The sequence below is a fragment of the Gymnoscopelus braueri genome (assembly GCF_963280865.1).
Source record: "Gymnoscopelus braueri genome assembly, chromosome: 14".
NCBI classification, from domain to species: domain Eukaryota; kingdom Metazoa; phylum Chordata; class Actinopteri; order Myctophiformes; family Myctophidae; genus Gymnoscopelus; species Gymnoscopelus braueri.
Window position 1 is genome coordinate 48,312,281 of NC_137619.1, and position 21,449 is coordinate 48,333,729.

At 43.1% G+C, this 21,449-nt stretch overlaps 1 protein-coding gene across 1 annotated transcript; it reads right to left on the minus strand.

Moving 5' to 3' along the window:
• Positions 1 to 19,174: 19,174 nt before the first annotated feature.
• On the minus strand, positions 19,175 to 19,558 carry LOC308100431 (histone H2A-like; the record flags this gene model as incomplete). Its single annotated transcript, XM_080449479.1, has 1 exon — positions 19,175 to 19,558. One exon carries the CDS (start codon positions 19,556 to 19,558, stop codon positions 19,175 to 19,177), a length of 384 nt encoding a protein of 127 aa, XP_080305605.1.
• Between the last annotated feature and the right edge of the window lie 1,891 nt (positions 19,559 to 21,449).

A 21,449-nucleotide genomic window follows, 5' to 3' on the forward strand; every position in this document is an offset into this window, starting at 1 on the left:
CCGCCCGTCACCTTTCCAAACCCGGAAGAAGGGGTGGAAAGGGAGTATGTGCTGGGTAGCTGGGCAACTCCATACAAGTGGATGGGCGGGGATTTCCGGTGCCCTCTCTACTATTGTTTAACTCTATGCATTCTACTCAGCCTCAGAGTGAGACAGGCTCCTCAGAGTGAGACAGGCCCTTCAGAGTGAGACAGACTCAGATTGAGACAAGCTCAGAGTGAGACAGGCCCTTCAGAGTGAGACAGACTCAGATTGAGACAAGCTCAGAGTGAGACAAGCTCAGAGTGAGGCAGACTCAAAGTGAGACAAGCTCAGAGTGAGGCAGACTCAGAGTGAGACAGACTCAGATTGAGACAAGCTCAGAGTGAGACAAGCTCAGAGTGAGGCAGACTCAGAGTGAGACAGGCTCAGAGTGAGACAGACTCAGAGTGAGAAAGGCTCAGAGTGAGACAGACTCAGAGTGAGACAGACTCAGAGTGAGACAGACTCAGATTAAGACAAGCTCAGAGTGAGACAGACTCAGAGTGAGACATACTCAGATTAAGACAAGCTCAGAGTGAGACAAGCTCAGAGTGAGACAGACTCAGAGTGAGACAGACTCAGAGTGAAACAGACTCAGATTAAGACAAGCTCAGAGTGAGACAAGCTCAGAGTGAGACAGACTCAGAGTGAGACAGACTCAGAGTGATACAAGCTCAGAGTGAGACAGACTCAGAGTGAGACAGACTCAGAGTGAGACAGACTCAGAGTGAGACAGACTCAGAGTGATACAAGCTCAGAGTGAGACAGACTCAGAGTGAGACAAGCTCAGAGTGAGACAGGCTCAGAGTGAGACAGGCTCAGAGTGAGACAGATTCAGAGACAAGCAGCAAATGTCTGCTGTCTGCATAGATGCTGCAGCTCTCCCAGGGCCCTTGAACTCCAACAACACACACAGGCCCACGCACTTGAACTGTGTGTGTGTGTGTGTGTGTGTGTGTGTGTGTGTGTGTGTGTGTGTGTGTGTGTGTGTGTGTGTGTGTGTGTGTGTGTGTGTGTGTGTGTGTGTGTGTGTGTGTGTGTGTGTGTGTGTAATTGTCCAATAGCCTCTGTAAGTGAATGCCTGGTATGATGGTTTCATTCAGAATGGAACCTCAAACATCTCCCCACCACCCTCTCTCTCTCTCTCTCTCTCTCTCTCTGAAGTTCAGGGTTGGTTTGGCAAGAAAACAGAGAAACATAGAGAGAGAGGGGCTGAGAGACAGAGCTGAATGTTATGTTTATCGTGGGAGACAGCAAAGATTCCAGAGAAGAGAGGGATGAAATATGGGAGAGAGGGATATGAGAGAGAGACGGAATGTCTGTTTTTCATCCTTCTCCACAAATGTCTCCTTCCTTCCACATCCCATTTCCCTTAAACCACTTAAACCCTTTATGCTTAGTAAACTGGACCTGAGTCGGCTCTTCACCGAAATCCTGTCTTTCTATCCCTTTCTTTCAAATTTAAGCAATGTTTATCAGAATCTATTGTATCTGTTTGTACCTTAAAAGGTAGAGTAAGTGATATTTTGTGCTGTTGTAAGGCAAGTTGATGTAGTGACAAAGTCCTGTACTTCACTGGTTGCTGACGGCCGGGAATGATTGTTTCGACGTGTGCTCAATGAAACTGATGCCCAAACGCTGACGTGCAGTTCATCATTATTATAGGATTTATTCTCTGTTCCACAGTTGTCCGTCACTTTCAGTGTGCAAAAATATCAAGGGAAAAAAACCAGTCCACAGATCTGACACAACACAGCCACAACCTTTTGTGGATCAGGGCCCACTTGAAAACCTTGGGAAAGTGTTCACGGACCACCAATCTGACCACGTAACACGGCAGCCATTCAGCTTTGAGTTTAGTGGTTCAAATAAGTGTTAAATAGCTCTCAGACAGTAATCATTGCTGTAGAGTGTATGTTGCAGTAACAGGGGTCTCCCTGTCTCTCCAGCTCTTTAGTAACCAGAAAATCAGGTCGGGATAATATCTCACAATCAGGAGAGAGAACTCACATAGGATACAGGATAAACATGTGAAATGGGAAATGATGACACGAATAAATGAGCAGACACAATTGAAACTGGAACACTATCAAATTGAAGCTGGTAAATGGGTACTCTCTCCTGCTTGGCAAAAAATGGCAACCCACCTAAACAATATATATTTTCTATTTATTATAGAGCTGGAGACCCCTGTTACTGAACAAACACTCTATAGCAATGATTATCAATTCTTATCTCATCAATGATGAGCAGAATACAGTGCTTTACACACACACACAACCTTTTTGTGTGTGTGTGTGTGTGTGTGTGTGTGTGTGTGTGTGTGTGTGTGTGTATGTGCGTGTGTGTGTGTGTGTGTGTGTGTGTGTGTGTGTGTGTGTGTGTGTGTGTGTGTGTGTGTGTGTGTGTCTCTCGCTCTCTCTGTGTCTCAAAGCTTCAGTGTATGTTTTTAATGTGCTCTGAAGGACTACAGTATGTTACTGTAACATAAACAGCAGCCCCGGTCCCACATGAAAAGCTTGGGAGTTGAATAACAAACAAACAGACAGACAGACAGACAGACAGACAGACAGACAGACAGACAGACAGACAGACAGACAGACAGACAGACAGACAGACAGACAGACAGACAGACAGACAGACAGACAGACAGACAGAGAAGACACACTTATTATACATATTCCTCAGGATCACAGCACAACCTAATGGTAGGAGGCAATTAAACATCAAAGGCTTATCAGAGCGAGGGCATGAGAAATAATTCAAAGTGTGCATGCGTGCGTGCGTGTGTGTGCTGTGCGCGTGTACGTCTAAGCCGGCACAGGCCACTATTACATAATGGTGCACGAAGCGGAGGCAGGAGGCAGGACCCAGAACAAAAAAGGAGAACAGGGAAGAAGTATGCATAATTAAAATAACGGGTCAATGTTTTACACTCTGTGAGGTAAATGAACACAGAGGAGAGTGTGGTCGGCAGACTCGGCAGCAGAGAGCCTTCTCACCATGCTCAGTGGTGGATACTTAGGGTACTTAGATTTGTTTTCCATTTTTGATACTTGATACTTCTTCTCCACTACATCTCAGAGGCAAATGTACTTTTTACTCCACTACAATTTTTTTTTTTACATAATTGTCTCCGCCAGGCCGAAGGCATGGCGAGAGAGTATGTTTTACCCCTTGTCCGTCCGTCCGTCCGTGTGTCCGTGTGTGTGTCCGTCTGTCACCAGCTAATCTTCGGCACCGTTGGCCCGGTCGCTCCGAAACTGTGCACACACACTCCCTGGATGCCAATTCAGAACCTCTGCCCCAAATCTTTCACATGGGCCTGTTATAGCGCCACCAGGAGGCCAATTTGGGCAAAACCCATTTTTTATATTACTCCTACAAATTTTATCCAAACGTCATGCAAATCGGTACACAGTATCACTATAGTCATGTGAACACGGGTCTGTCCGATTTCCCATATTCCATCCTCATTGCCTAAGGTTGGCTTCCAAAGTTTGCAGGATTGGTCCGTTTTGAACAAAAAGCCTCAAAGTATACACACAGCTTGGGATTTCCGTGAAATTTCACACGCACATTCCCACTAGGCCGAGGAAGAAATGCCACCCTTCTCACATTGGCCTGTTATAGCGCCACCAGCAGGTCTAATTTAGCAAAACACATTTTTGGAACAAAATGCCTCAAATCATGAATGCAGTGTCAATGCAAGAATAAATGGCACGGTTGGCACCCTTTTCACATTGGCCTATTATAGCGCCACCAGGAGGCCAGAATAACGTACCTGGCCTGGCGGAGACCTGTGCTCCGAGGAGCACTTTTTCTAGTTACTTTAGTTACTTAGCAAATTTAGATTATTATTACAAAACCCTATTTTATAACTCAGAGATATTCAAAGATAGCTGAGTTAGGTCCGCTATTTTCCAAAAAAAGATTTGACTAATTTGCCAATACTTTTGTTCTTCTACTGGAGTCAAATTGTGAATTCAGAACTTTAGCTTGTAACAGAGTATTTGTACATTGTGGTATTTGCTACTATTACTCATGTAAAAAGTGTAGTACTTTTCCCACCACTGACCACACTGTATCAATAGGGGACAATTTGAAAATGGCCTCATTCACACTTCAAAGAGCAGTTAACCAACTGTTTATGCATTATATACAACTTAAATCTGCTGTTTATGGATTATATACAACATACTGTAGCTACTTATGTGGCGTAAGTGATGGGTTTTTCTGTTGGTCGTTTGTTTGATTGTTTGTTTGTTTGTTTGTTTGTTTGTTTGTTTGCTTATTGTTAAAGCGCTATAATCTGATTAGTAATTGTTGCCATGTTTGTCCAGTAGCCTCCCCATCTGTTCAGCTCTTTGTGTAGAAAATACATTTTCAAGTCAGGATATTTATATATTTTCCATCTCTTCCAATGCCATTGTCCTGTGTCCTGTATGGGCTCTCTCTCCTGATTGGATCACATTGGAACCTCAACCTGAAAATGTAGTTTCCTATTAAGGGCTGGAGAGATGGGGAGACTCCTGTTACTGAACAAACACGCTATTACAATTTACAATGTAGACATTTAGCAGACACACTTATCCAGAGTGACTTACAATAAGCAAGGTAATCACATGCATAGAGGAACTCTGTACATTGAAACTATAGGATACCAGGTAAATTGATCTAGCAATGATTATTATCAGAATATACAGCTATTTAACACCTGTTTAAAAAGAAAAAGAAAGGCAACTAACAAACAAAAGTACTCTTTAACCACCTAAAATCCATACACTTTGTTGTATCGTACACCAATAGCAAAAGCTTGTAGATCTGCTATTTTCACCAAATGTTCACTTGTTATGACATGCTCAGAATAAGTAGGCCTACGCCAGGGTTCATGTGGTTGAAGCTTGTGGAATGCAAGTCCCTTCGCCTTTAGGGAAATTGACCGATTCTCTCTCTCCGACTCTGGCTAACTGAAACATACTGTATGATCTTTTTCTCAAAGCCAAGTTTCCTTATGTTTCTTGTTATGTTTGCCATGGCCATGGAGGAATGGCTAAAACCCAAGCATGTTCGTGTCGCTCCACCCAAATCCTCAGCTGTCCTTCCTTCTGTCTCAACAATCCTCTGGTTGTCCAGGGACTCGTTGGCTCCATATGACCTCAACATACTGCATTATGTCATTCTGTGTATTACGATGCATAATACTATGTCATATCCTGCCTAGGCAGCCATAGCTAAGTGGTTAGTGAGCCCGCCTGGGAAGCCAGAGGCCCTGCTTGTCCCAGGTTTGATTCCAGGCGAGGCCGGCAATGTCTTGATGTGTGTCCCTGAGCAAGACTCTTATTACCCCTAATTGCTCCCGAGCGCCGTAGAAAGGCGCGTATGCTACTATTTGTTATAGGATGGGTAAATGCAGAGGCCAAATTTCACGTACGTGACAAAAAAGACACCCCAATGAGTTCTATTCGATCTTCATTATTATCACACACACACATAAAGGCATACTGTAATAGACTGGTTCTCGAAGTGGGGTCCAGGGGGTCCCCAGCTACATGATTGATAGTAGGAACCAAATGGACCCTTATGGGTCCGTAACTCTGACAGTGTCCAAATGGAACCAAATGGACCCTTACGGGTCTGTAAGACAGATTTAGACAGATGCTAGGTTCATTTGTTTACCTGGCATCCTATAGTTTCTATAGATTCAATGTACAGATTATTCTTTTTTTTAATAGTTTATTTATTGTGTAGACTGATGCTACTTGGTTTACCTGTGATACTACATTACTGAGGCACTCCACTGTCTCTCTGCATTCTATGTGTTTACCCTGCTTATTGTAAGTCGCTCTGGATACAGACTGTCTGTTAAATGCCTCAATTGTAAATTGTAGATGGAATCTAATGGACCCTTACGGATCAATTTGGACACTCTCAGACTTAACCATGGGGGATTGTACAGTGTAGCCTGGAGTCCCAGATATAAGAAAATGGTTTCAAATGGGGGTCCGTGGCCTGATGCATATCCAACTGGGGGAATAAAACATAATAAAAAAAAGGTTGAGAACCACTGCTGTAATGCATCCAGTTGGTCTGCGGTCGGTGTCCACCCCAGGGTGTGACTGTGACACAGATAACAAATGCTGAACCACTAGAGCATGAAATCGTACTTGTGCAACATTTACTGTAGGATTTGACATGGAGGCTAAAGTTCATCCATTCCTCCACTGGGCTTTGGGACAGAACAGACACACAACACAACATTCCTGTGTTGTTCTTTAACTCATTAAGACCGGGAACGCATCTCTGTCATTTTAGATTTCTTTAGCTATTCAAAAATAGCAGCTATACAAGCTTATAGCTCATATATGAGCTTGTAGATCTGCTATTTGCCAGAAGCAATTTAGAGTTTTTTTTAGTTCAAAGTGTATATATATTAAAAGATTTGACATCATCAGGACTAAAACAACCTACTATCAGTAAGAAGTAATACTGTACGTGTTTCCTATTAGTGAGATACGCGGTCCCTGTTAGGGAGATATGATACCAGGGGGTCCCCGTCTAAATGAGTTAATATAGAATCACAATCATTTTAACCACTTTAACCATAGTTTATACTTTGGCAATTCAAAAATAGCAGTTATACAAGCTGTACAGCGCTGTGAGCGCTTGTACATCTGCTATTTTTGAAAAATGTTGAAAAATATCTTGAATATTTTTTATACTTTTCTAACATAACTCTTCTCTCCTGGGGGTCCCTAGCAAAACCTTTTTTCAGATGGGAGGGTCAAATTAAATTTTGTGGGGTCCTTCACATGAAAGACTTTGAGAACCACTGCTGTAGATGTTAAAATGGGCTATTATACAGATACACTGGTCTTGCCGACAGTATAAGGACACTACAGTACACCAGTCGACTCATGATAACAGATACAAATACAAAGTAAACTGTGACAACTGGATTGATTAAATGGAGTATAGTGTCATGCAGGACATTCATGCAGGACACTGAAGTCATGCATGCTATCAGCTGATCAGCTATCTGCTGATATACCATGAGAGTAATAGTTGACATATAATAATGAGGTCAATTAACGCCTGAGTTGTGCCAGACTCAGGAACAAGAGTCTTTGAAGACAGAGACCTAAAGACCCAGACACACATCTCCTGGTCTACACAGAACCACGGACCACCTACAGCAGGCCCCAGAGGTCAGAGGTCATCCAGCCTTGTTGCAATACCACCAAAGATCCTTAAAACATTATTGTCAGATCACAGGTTTACAGGTGTAAAGAAGTGGGTGAAACTTGATTTTGTGCAAGCTCCCTTATTGCTGTTATTTTCTAAAAGATACAGTAAAAGGAGAGGGAGGACAGAGAGTGCAAGGAGAAGAGAAAATATATCGACATAGTACATACAGTGTGTTAAACACACAACATATGATATCCAGCTGGTACAGTAGCTATGCACATGAGGTAATAGACATAAGGTGCATGTACATAGCAGCAGCAACATGGCACCTGAGGATCAGCTGGAAGGTAGGACAAACACACAGGGTTGGATTTGCTGCTGGAGGGATCCATGCCACTGCATTTGATGGCACGCAGGAATAAACCTGTTCTTTAAGGAGCTGCACGTCATGAAATGGAACTCCAGCGCGCTGCAGAGACAAAGCGAGCGCTCCAGAAACAAAGCGAGCGCTCCAGAAGCCATCTGAAGACGTACACAAGTACACAACGACCCAAAGTACACTATTTATTGTGTTTTAATATGACTGTCTCTGATCTAGGGAAAAACAATACAGAATATACTATAAAAAAACGTTTTTTTATCTCATCTGCAGCAAACGAGTTTCCTCGTCATCTGGCGTGTGTGCAGGTGCCCCCCCTACTTGATGCTCCCTCAGTGAATGATATGGTTCAACATCTTAATCTCAAATTAGAGTCAGCTCTCGACATAGTGGCTCCTATGAAAACTAAAAAGAAACTTAACTCTAGAGTAACACCCTGGATTGACGAGCACATGCGCTCACTCAAGAAAGAATGTCGTAAAGCTGAGCGAATTTGGAGAAAAAACAAACTCACTGTCCACCTAGAGATCTTTAAGAAGTCAACAGTGGCCTATAACAAAGCACTGCGCTTGGCAAGGCAGGCATATTTCTCACGCATTATCAATGACAACAAGCAAAATGCCAGAGTCTTATTCTCTACCATTGAACATCTCTTAAACCCCCCCCAGGCTTACAAGGAGTCGCTCCCTGCTTCTAAAGGTAAGTGTGATGAGTTCGCATCCTTTTTTGAAAACAAAATTTTTAGCATTCGAGCTGGTATTATGAATGCTGCTGCTAGCACTGCAAATGCGGCAAATGGTGCATGGTGCAAAAATGTAGATCCCTCCAGAGGAAGCCTAATATCATTCTGCGCAATTAATGAAGAGGAACTCCGTAAAACTATATCACAGATGACATCATCATCTTGCTCACTGGATGTAGTACCCACCCCGTTTCTCAAAGAGGTTTTAGACAGTGTTATTGGAGATATCCTAAGAATTGTAAACAGCTCTCTACTTTCAGGCGTCTTTCCAGACTCACTGAAAACGGCTGTAGTCAGGCCGCTACTCAAGAAACACAACCTTGATCCATTGGTGCTGGGTAATTATAGACCAATCTCAAATCTGCCATTTTTGGGCAAGGTCTTAGAAAAAACTATCTTTCATCAACTGGATGTGTTCCTACAGAACAATAAGGTTCATAACAAATTCCAATCTGGCTTCAGGAAAGGTCATAGTACAGAAACAGCACTTGTAAAAGTAATTAATGATCTTAGGGTGTCCGCTGACGACAAAAATGTATCTGTTCTCCTACTCCTTGACTTAACCGCTGCTTTTGATACGATTGATCACACAATTCTACTACAACGTTTGGAGTACTGGATTGGTTTGTCAGGCACAGCCCTGTCTTGGTTTCACTCTTACCTAACAGGCAGAAGCTATTTTGTCAGTCTAGCTAACTTTGACTCAGACAAACACAACATCTGTTCTGGTATTCCACAGGGCTCAATTCTGGGTCCCTTATTGTTCTCCCTGTATATACTACCGCTGGGAGAACTCATCGCCGATCACGGAGTGAACTTCCATTTCTATGCTGATGATACCCAGCTGTATCTTTCAGTAGCTCCAGACGACCCCTGCGCTCTAGACCCATTGTTGACCTGTCTGTCCAGTATAAAATGCTGGATGAGTGAGAACTTTCTTAAGCTAAATGAGGATAAAACAGAAGTTCTCATAATTGGCTCCAGTGAGCAGAGAGAATCAATAACAAGTAGACTTGGTAACCTGGCTGTAGAAAGTAACACCACAGTAAAGAACCTGGGGGTGATTATCGATTCTGAATTGAATTTCAATACACACATTAATCATGTCACCAAGATTGCTTTCTTTCATCTTAGAAATATTGCACGAATTAGAGACTATCTGTCGTTAGACGATGCAAAAACGCTGATCCACGCTTTTGTTTTCTCTCGGCTTGAATACTGCAACGCACTCTACTCTGGCCTGCCAAAGAAAACAACTGACAGATTACAACTTGTTCAAAATGCGGCAGCCAGAATTTTAACTAAAACCAGGATGAGAGAACATATCACTCCAGTTCTAGCTTCACTACACTGGCTCCCGGTTGTTTTTAGGATTGATTTTAAAATTATTTTAATAGTTTATAAAGCTCTAAATGGTCTGGCACCCTCCTACCTCTCCGACTGCCTAGAGAGATATGTTCCAAACCGGGCCCTCAGGTCTTCAAGTGCTGACCTGCTCGAGGTGCCTACAATGACATATAAAAAATACGGTGAAGCAGCATTCTGCTTTTACGGACCGACAGTGTGGAATAAACTCCCATTACACTTAAGACAGGCAGCCTCTGTCGATAGCTTTAAAGCACAGCTCAAGACCTATTACTTCACTCTTGCTTTTAGCTGATTCTTTGGTTGATTTTTAATTCCTCACTGTATTCTCTATTTTAATGTTGTTTTATGCCTTTGCTTTTGTTTTGTGTGAGTGGAAGAGAGAGTCACGGTAGTTAAAAGACAAGAGTCTGATAACTCCATCCGGAGGATTTAGTGAATTATCCTCTTGGGCACGTCGACACGTGGTGGACCCTCCAGGGCAGATCCTTTTGTCTATGTTTAGTCTATATATCTTGTATAACCCCGATATCATTCTCAGGGGTGTACGGTGTGTGGTTTGGATGTGATAAGTTAGCAGATCCCCTGGGCTAGTCCACACGTGGTAAACATGGTGAAAATATATTACTAAGGTGTAATATTACTAAGTGAAAATATATTACTAAGGTGTAATATTGACAATTGTGTGAAGATATATTACTAAGGTACACAAGGTACACATGTAATATTGGCAATTGTGTGAAGTGTGGATATTTCTTTAGCTGTGTTGTAGAGGACAGTGGCCACTACATTTAAGTTATATCCATTTGTGTTGTAGTTGTGTAGTGGCGAGGGCCACTGCATTTTACTGCATTTTACTGCTTTTATTTTATTTTTGTTTGCTTTATTGTTAAATTGGTTCTAACTGTAATTGTATTCTTGCTCTGTAAAGCACTTTGAGCTGCATTTCATGTCATGAAAGGTGCTATACAAATAAAGTTTATTATTATTATTATTATTAAAGGAGAGGACAGTCACACTCGCGGCAGTGGCTCAGGGTTAGAGTGGCCGGTAGAGTGGCTGGATGGGCCTATGAGGTTCCCAGTTGGATCTCGGGCTCCCCCAGAGTTAGTGTCAAAGTGTCCTTGAGCAACACGCTGAACCCCTAATTGCTCCCGATGAGCAGGTTGGTTCCTTGCATGGTTTCCTCCGCCATTGGTGTTTGAATGTGTGAATGTAATGCACAATCTATGTAAAGTGCTTTGGATAAAAGCACTATATAAATTTACCATTAACAATCGCTTCGAGTTGAGTGACGAACAGCTGACTTATATCAACCAATCTCATTCAAATCCAATCAAACTTCAATCAAAATGTTAATTTAAAACAACTGTGGTTAGCCAAAGTGCTGTACATGTTCAAAATCTATAAAAAAAAAAACACAACAGAAAACATTTACAGAAATATGTAAGGTAAAAACAGGTTACAGCAACAACCAGGGTCAACTAGGGGTGCAGAAGGCCAGGGAGAAAAGATGGGTCTTCAGTGTGGATTAAAAAACGTCTATAGACTATCTCTCTCTGATCTAATATGGAGGGGTAGGCCACAGCTGTACCCAGGAGGCCCCTCCATTCAAACCCCATTCAAGGCGGCACTGTGTGTAGAGGAAAGGCCATGGGGTCACCAGAATCAGTAGGGGTCATGGGGATCATGAAGGTGCACAGCTCCATGTTACTCCAGCCAGTAGTTTTGGATATATATATATAGGTGTGTTTATGCTGTACAACATGCATTACATTCACACCCATTCACACAGCGATGACAGGCGGAGGGAACAATGCAAGGCACCAACCTGTTCATCGGGAGCAGTTAGGGTTTCACTGTCTTGCTCAAGGGTGTATAGGGTGTATACATCTGCATAGTTTATTCGTATGTGTTTGATGGTGTCTTTATTGTCATGTACCCAGGAGGCCCCTCCATTCAAACCCCATTTAAGGCGGCACTGTGTGTAGAGGAAAGGCCATTTAAATTAAATGGGTTAAGTCCAGCACACAGGTAACAGGTGAGTTCACTAACGAAAAATGTTCTCTCCTACAGATACTTATCATCTCTCTCTCTCTCATCTCCCCCCCCCCCCCCCCCCACACACACACACACACACACACACACACACACACACCACACACACACACACACACACACACACACACACACACACACACGCGCGCACACACACGCACACACACACACACACACACACACACACACACACACACACACACACACACACACACACACACACACACACACACACACACACATTGGCAATAAACTCATTAACCGCCCCCCCACTGGCCAGACACCTGGCACTACAACTGCTTATCAATCATAAAGAGGCTGTGCCTCGAACAAGATAATAGAGTCTGCTGTACACTTAAAACATTAAGCTGCAGGACTACAGTCTGTGCATGTGCATATCTTCACATTCGGGTAGATGTCCTTGTATGTTTATATTTCAGGAAATGGGAAAAACAGAACCTGTGTTCCAATGGATCACCTTTTTTGCTCCTTTCATTGGTTTAGTATTTATAAAATCCACAGACACACTTACTTTATTAATTATTTAAAAAATAGCAAAGATAGCAGCTCATTGTGAGCTTGTAGATATGCAATTCTTTGGTACGTTGGCATGACACTATTGTATGACAAAGTTCGACATCCATCTACGAAAAAGATTGAACAAGTTGAAATATGGACATATTTTCTGCCCGACATTGTATGGTGTGTATATGACCATTTCTGTGTGTGTGTGTGTGTGTGTGTGTGTGTGTGTGTGTGTGTGTGTGTGTGTGTGTGTGTGTGTGTGTGTGTGTGTATGCCTGCGTGCGTGCGTTTAACTAGGTTAAACCCCTGTAGTGCCTGTCAGAAAAGTATCGGGAGATAAACACACAGAGAGAGAGAGAGAGAGAGAGAGAGAGAGAGAGAGAGAGAGAGAGAGAGAGAGAGAGAGAGATGAGCACTAATCCCGGATTGCTGCTGGATCCTCTAACTCAATTAAACATGTAAATCTTATAGGATATACATATGCATGTATCTACATTTAACTAAATTTATAGGATACACAAATGCACATCTACATCTAACACATGCATTTACTTCACTTGGGACTCAAACGCCTACCTGCTACGTAAACTACTGTAATGCCTGCCTTAAATCCTATACTCTCACTTTAACTTAACCCTAAATTTAAAGCATGCATGTATGGATACCCACCGGTATACACACATTCACAAACCCTCCCTCCCTCCCCGCACGCACGCACGCACACACACCCACCCATGACTGATGGGTATTACACACCCTACCCATTTCAGCTGCGGCCCATATTATAACATTATGTAACTCCCATATGCTGCATATTGTGTCTTTCAAGCACGCCTGCATTCTCAGCACATTATCAAAGTCGTTTGATGTAAGAAAATAATAAATCATAATAATAATTATTATCATCATAATGAATGAATGAATGAATGAATACAATTAAAGTCATGAATAATAAATGAATAGTTATGCAGAAATGCACTTTCACTAGTAAGAGACCACACCTTCTGCTTAAGTTAACGGGTTTTATTGAACGAAAATGGGTGGACGTGGAACCCGGGCGGGGTGAGACTCTGGGTGGGGGGAGTATGTCTCGGGAGCGGACGGCCATCGTTGCTCTACTCGGGGAGCGGTCGGTCGTCTAGGCTCCGTCACTGTCCCCCCCCGGATTCCTGGAGAAGTAGAGACAGAAGGGAGAAGAGCGAGAATCGAGGGGGAAGGAGGAGGTTGGGGTGGAGGAGGACGAACTTGAAGGCGATGAAAGGCAGAAAGAGCCGATCTACAAGCGCAGTACTCGCGATCCATGTTTGGTCTGTTGTGGAGCAGAACAAACAAGAGTTGAGAGATCGCAGGTGTATTTATACTGTGGTGATTGCAACAAGGATTGGCTGAGGTGAGTGGAGGCAAGTGTAGTGGATAGGGGTGATTATGAATGGGGAGTGGCTAATGACTGAAGGTAGTGTGGTAGACAGGGAAGCGATTGAGGACGGGGAGTGGCTGTGATAAGCAGAGGGTGGTCTCCACTCCTGAACCTACGTTGTATACAACTACATTAAAGGAACTGAATCGCATTTATGAAGGGTATGCAATGTAGCGATAAGTGTCACCTGGATACATATAGGCCAGTTATATCAAATGGTAAACGGTGTGTTTATGCTGTGCAACATGCATTACATTCACACCCATTCACACAGTGATGACAGGCGGAGGGAACCATGCAAGGCACCAACCTGCTCATCGGGAGCAGTTAGGGGTTCGGTGTCTTGCTCAAGGGTGTATAGGGTCTGCATAGTTTATTCGTATGTGTTTGAGGGTGTCTTTATGGTCATGTTATTCTTCTCTACCTACTGTACTTCTATGCCCTGTATGATGTATCTGTAACTTTTCCTGCTAATCAATAAAGGTATCTATCTATCTATCTATCAAGGACACTTCGACACTAACCCAGGCGGAGCCAGGGGATCGAACCCGGGAACCTTCCGCTTCCCCAAGCGGCCGCTTTACTTCTCCTGAGCCACTGCCAGCCCACATCATTTGACAGCCTATCGATGCGATGGCGCTGTGCACCGCCCATACATGACACAGTGAAATGATGGAAGGTGGGAAGTATACAGCTCAGCAGAACTGAAACACACACACGCACACACACACACACGTATATGATGTGCATGGAAACGGACACACGTGCATGTTCTCACACACACTCATGCATGATTTATGCTTAGTTGTACACAGTGTAACGCAACGGAAATAGACAATTCATAAGCTCACAGCGTGTCGCACCATCCCAGTTTGTAGATCAGATATTTCGGTGCGCGACACACATCAGGATTCATACACACTCCTATACTGCACACACACCCACACATGAGACACATTTGTGCACATGCCCAAACACACGAGTGCACATGCACGCACGCACGCACGCACGCACGCACGCACGCACGCACGCACGCACGCACGCACGCACGCACGCACGCACGCACGCACGCACGCACGCACGCACGCACACACACACACACACACACACACACACACACACACACACACACACACACACACACACACACACACACACACACACACACACACACACACACACACACACACTGTATCATTTCTCCATCCGTCCTAAACCAGACTGACACTGAAAAACAGATGTGTTTTCACTGCTGAGGCCTGAAATTGCATTTTCCTTTCTGCTGTTGATTGTGTAACCATGAGCATGACACATTCTATACCTGTGTGTGTGTGTGTGTGTGTGTGTGTGTGTGTGTGTGTGTGTGTGTGTGCGCGCGCGTGCGTGCGTGCGTGCGTGCGTGCGTGCGTGCGTGCGTGCGTGCGTGCGTGTGTGTGTGTGTGTGTGCGCGTGCATGCATGCATGCATGCATGCATGAACACGTGTGTCCGCGCTGCATTCCCTGCTTAATATTTTTTTTGCAATCTTTGCAGGAACTTGAAGGAGATTAATATGCATTGATATGCTGCTAGCATGTAGTACTCCACAAGAAAGAAAACCCACACCAACCTGTTGTTAGTTCAACTAGGCCCATGCCCCTCCGGTTATGCAATACCCGTTGTACCCACTGTCCCCGTCTGTCTGTCTGTCTGTCTGTGTCCACTTTATGCCCATATCCCTGACATCTAGGGTTGGGATCCTTTAGGATTTTAACGATTCCCTCTCAACGGTTCGATTCCTTAACGGTGCCCTTTAACGATTCCTGTTGTTGTACACTTTCGTTTTTGTACACTTTTGTTTTTGTACACTCTCAAAGTCATGGTGGTCTTTGAAACGAAACAGTTTCAGAACCACCGGTATTGCAATTGTATAGCAGACGTGAAGTCCACATACCAGCTCTGACACTGTGCTAAACTTGTTCCGGAAACGGTTCCACATGTGATGGAACCGATTCGGTTCCATCACATGGTTCCTCAATGTTGGATCCGGTTCTAACAAAAAAAGGGGTATTTACTGGTGACCCATAAAAATGTGTCTGTGACCCACATATAGGTCCCGACCCACTGTTTTGGAAACAGTGGTGTGTAGAACAACGGTGTCGCTTGTTCTTTTCGGCAAGAAATGGTGCAATCCGAAAACTATCACGTCCTAGTACCCGAGATTAGAACCCCAGTCTGCCTGCTGGCAGTGTGCACAACACATCTGCATTGATCGGTCCAGTGGTTTGTGCGATTAGCTCCGGACGCTAACCCTCTTCTAGACCAAGGGTTCCCAAACTTTTCACAGGCTGTGAGCCTCTAAAATATTCATATTTGAACTGGGGACCCCCCACCCTGACAAGCACTTGGAATTGTAGGCATTACATTTCGGTTGACTCGCTTCCACAGATAAATATTGTGAAAATATTGTACTGTACAATACTCAATACAATACTCATAACGCTGTGTGAGCTTGAACATCAGCTATTTTCACAATGTTTGCCTCTTTCTTACGTAATATTTGACAATTTGGCCAATTTGGTATTAAAAAGGTCTTAAAAGTTATTAAATTGTCACTTTAGAAATGTGCAATTACCCTGTATCATACACATATGCTGTATGTTGGTTTGTTTACTGTTGAGTGAGAAAACAATGTTGGACATTAAGCTAATCATCTGGGGACCCCCCCAAATTTATTTGGCGACCCCCCGGCCCCCAGGGTCCCGACCCCCAGATTGGAAACCACTGTTCTAGATGACTCGACTCCTGCAGAGCCACACCATAACTAGTAACAACAACCTCATGAAACTTTTAAATGAAATGAAATAACATAAAAAAAACAAGTGTTTGCTTCAAGTTGGTGGCAGGTTTTTTTTTCTTCTCACAACACAACTGTAACTGAAAGTCTGGACAAACACGTGAAAGGCACGTCAAGGTTACATTAAGCAGGTACTATTCGCTTTGACGACTTATTATAAGAGAACCATGTGATTCATCCTCATCAATCATGGTAAACCCCACCCCCGTAGCACTCCAATCAAGTTAAAACACAAAGAATGATTTGCAAATACCGGCTGACCCAGGTCTGAGCTTCACAATCCCCCCTCACCATCATAAATATAGAAAGGTAATCCTGTCACCCAGATGTTATCCAGGCAGCCAGAGGTTTTATCAGCCGCCTCTGAGCTGTTAGCTGAGAGAGAGAGAGAGAGAGAGAGAGAGAGAGAGAGAGAGAGAGAGAGAGAGAGAGAGAGAGAGAGAGAGAGAGAGAGAGAGAGAGACACCTTGCTGTCAATACTAAGGCCTAGACAGGAATATTTTAACTCAATTAGATCGCTTACATCTTAGTGTGTGTTGCTGTCTTGAGATTATCCCCCCAGCTGTTAGGGTTCAGAGGCAGATTCTGTCAGCAGGGTTAAAGAGAGAAGTCATAGCTTAAATACAAAGACATTGTGACCAGTATTATATGAGCAAAATTAATAATACTATGGCCAAAACAGGTCATATATTTTATACATGATTACTTTAGAAAATATTTCAAAAGTAGCGGAAATAGCCGATCTACACATTGTGAGCTTGTAGGTCTGCTATTTCCGCTATGTATTTATTTTTTGAAAAATGTCATACGATTTACAATTACAGTTCTCATACATTCAGTCATACATTTCTAATCCCATGATTGTTTAAAATAATTGTGATTATCTCAAGTAATTGTGCTCAGGCCAAGGCTGGGTAGAAGTGTTTTTTTTAAATAAACGACCTTTGAGAATTAGATGATAATATTAAATGCTTATGTCCTTTACCCAACTGTTTCCCAAACATTGGGCCGGGACCCATGCTTAGGTCGCGGACCAATTTGTATGGGTCGTGAGTAAATATCCCCTTTTTTGTTTCCTACATACAGTATGATTGGAAAACCAGTCAGATTGAAAACGGTGAGCTCGTTTTCACCGTCGGAGGCGCGCCATCTGAAGGGGACTTGAGCCACCGCATATATATATATATATATATATATATAAAAAATATATAAAACATTCAAAAGGGTCCCGGGCAAACATCTAATTTCTCTTTTTGGGTCTTTGAGCTAAAAAGTTTGGGAACCACTGCTTTACACAGTCGGAATGCAATTGGAATGCATACAGATGTGCAAGCCAAGGTTTTCTATAAGCAGGTTGCGTCCTCTAGTGGTAGAGTAGTGAATTTACATTTTATGTAACAGTCTGAAAATAAATAGCAGTATAGATACAGTATGTGTCACCATAACTGCAGGAATGATACCTGCCAGGCAGGGAGTAACATACATATCCACAATAAAATCAGCTGTTACCTCTGAAAATTTACCTGTAAAGGTCAGTCTTACATGTTCAGAGCTGAATTAAAACACACTTTAACAAGTCTAGCTCTGATTCATAGTGTTATTTAGTGAGTTCTATACTATAACTATAACTATAACTATAACTAAACAATGCACTTACAGAAATCAAAGACGCACACTGGCACTGTAGTGCTGCACAAATGATACGGTAGTTTGTAGCAGGTGAACTGGGCTGGATTCACCGTTCTCTCTGCTGCCACTACTGCAATGAATGAAACACCCACAATGCATTGCGTACTTAACGTGGCAGGTGCATATTACTCTGAACACAGTTCTTAAGGTAGTACATACTAGTCAAATGATAGTCAACTTATATTAGGCTTGGAGCCTTTCTAACAAATACACATACAGTATCTACTTGAGTGAATAACAATTCAATGGAGGTTTATTTGGCGTGAGAAAACATACGTTTAGATTGCAAACGCAAGTTGAAGTGTTAAATACCAAATAACACGACACCAGTGGTGTAAAGTAACTAAGTACATTTACTCAAGTACTGCACTCAAGTACATTTCTGAAGTATTTTTTACTTTACTTGAGTATTTCCAATGTCCAGTGCTTTTATTTCTACTCCAATACATCTCAGAAGCAAATATTGTACTTTTACTCCACTCTAATTATTTGAAAACTTTAGTTACTATTTACTTTATTGATTTTTATTATTACAAAACATACATTAACCTCTTCAGCCCTGTACATTTCGTCCATTCAAAAACAGCCCATCTACAAGCTCACAATGCCATGCATTGCAAGCTTGTAGATCTGCCATTTTCAAATGATTTTATACATTTGAAAACTTGTGTAAAGAGGCGTTCTGCATAAGGATGTTTTTAGTTTTGGTACTTGAAGTACATTTTTATACCAATACTTTTGTACTTTAAATCATGCACATTTTTAATACAGGACTGCTGCTTTGGTATTTGATACTTCGATTGGACATATCTATGACGAAAAAAGATTACAACCAGTGTCACAAAGTGCGCATACATGTCTTCAACCAAAGGAAAGAGAAGTGACTCTTTAGATGACATAGTGTGTGGCTCTTAAAAGAGCCTTTGTGGGATTTATTCAGTCGAATTAAGGAGATTTATTTCTTGGCGGCTTTCTCAGTCTTCTTGGGGAGTAGAACAGCCTGGATGTTGGGCAGCACACCGCCCTGAGCGATGGTCACTCCACCCAGCAGTTTGTTGAGCTCCTCGTCGTTGCGGACGGCCAGCTGGAGATGACGGGGAATGATACGAGACTTCTTGTTGTCACGAGCAGCGTTTCCAGCCAGCTCCAGGATCTCAGCGGTCAGATACTCGAGAACAGCCGCCAGATAGACCGGGGCGCCGGCACCGACACGCTGGGCATAGTTGCCTTTACGCAGCAGCCTGTGGACACGACCCACGGGGAACTGGAGCCCGGCACGGGATGAGCGGGTCTTGGCTTTTGCCCTGGCCTTTCCGCCGGTTTTGCCTCTTCCAGACATGGTTGTATTATAATATTAGAGATAATGCAGCTCGAAGAAAATCAAGAAAGAAATGCGCTGGAGGTGAGGAACACAGGACTATTCATGTAGGCGGGGTTACGTTTGTAAATGCTCTGCTCCAATCGGTGCCGATGACGTACGGTTCCTCCCCAAAAAAGGAGGTTCCTGACCACTGACCAACCAGAGAATTAGTATCACATAAAGCTCCCTTGCACACCATGCACATCTATATTCTATCATTATGGTTATACGCTCATATGCTCGCTATATATTTATATATTGATAAATATATTCGCATATAAAATACATAGGCTACCTATAAATACCATATTTATTTATCACCCTGGGCAGTCTTATCTGTATTTAAAACTCACGTCACACCCAATGCTTTTGGCTGTTTATTTTTTTAATATTGTGTTGTTGTTTGTTGCACTGTTGTTTGTCTAGTCTTTAGGAGTTGAATGTTTTAAATGGACCACAATGGATTTCATCCATTTGGTGCTTATTGATGCACTGTGTACTTGAAAGATAGGATACATTCAAGATTGTTTCATATACGTATCCATGTCACTGCATGTCAGTGACAACCATGCACTTGAAACTGTTTTTAGATATCATGCTGAATGTGATTTGAGCATTTCTGCCTTCCGTCGTTCTGTCTGGACAATGCAACGAATGGCTCGTTTAATGTTATGCTGTTCTGATGATTTGATTTCCCCTTATAGGGCGCGTTCGAAAATACAGCACTGAGCGCACTGGCCAATACAAACTAATAGGCGAGTGTGCTCCGGTGCGTAATTTCCGAACGCGTAACGTGCTGTGCGCTTCATACATCTTATGGGGATGGTAATATAATAATCACATTTGTTTCCGTGATGCTGAAGGATTTTGTTTCCCCGAAAGTAATAATCACATGGATTTGGCTCAGTTACAACCATGGGTCTCAATTTATGATTATAACCAGAACCAGTGAAGTTTCTTATGTATTATACTGAAGCTAATCTTGAAACAGTTCTTACTGCTGCCAACCATTTCGTCATTTCCCCTCACTATGCCTATTACATGCCATAAACACTAATCTGTTCAATGCCAGGTAATAACATTACACCACAGCCCCCTTACTTGAAAAGCTGCATAATAACACAACTCTCTCTATATATATATATATATATACATACACACACACACACACACACACATACATATATAATATAAAGGATTTCTTTAAATGAAGTTGTGGGTGGCTCTTAAAAGAGCCTTTTTAGAGTAAACAGGCTACTGTGTGGGGTGTTTACTTCTTCTTAGTGGCTGCCTTCTTGGGTTTCGCCGCCTTAGACTTGGCTGCCTTCTTTGCTGGTACTTTCTTAGAGGCAGCGGGCTTCTTTACCTTCTTGGGGCTTTTGGCTGGTTCCTTTGCAGCTGCAGGTTTCTTTGCCTTCTTGGGGGATTTCTTGATGGCAGCTGGCTTTTTGGCTGGTACCTTCTTGGGGGATTTCTTCACGGGTGCTACTTTCTTTACGGGCGTTTTCTTTACGGTTGCGGGCTTCTTAACCACCTCCTTCTTGGGAGATTTCTTAGCGATTGCGAGCCTAATGGCTGCTGTCTTCTCTTTCTGAATGGCCTTCTTGTTGAGCTTGAAGGTTCCGGTAGCACTGCTTCCCTTAGTCTGGAGCAGGGTGCCCTTTTTTACCAAGCTCATCAAACCGATCTTGACGTGTCGCTCGTTCTTCTCCATGTCGTATCCGCCGGCGACCAGAGCCTTCTTGAGAACGACCAGCGACACGCCGCGTCTGTCTTCGGAAGCGGCCACTGCCTTAAGAATGAGCCGGTTCAGCCGAAAAGGTCTGTCGGGGGGCTTTTTGGCTGCTTTAGCCGCGGCGGCAGCGGCCTT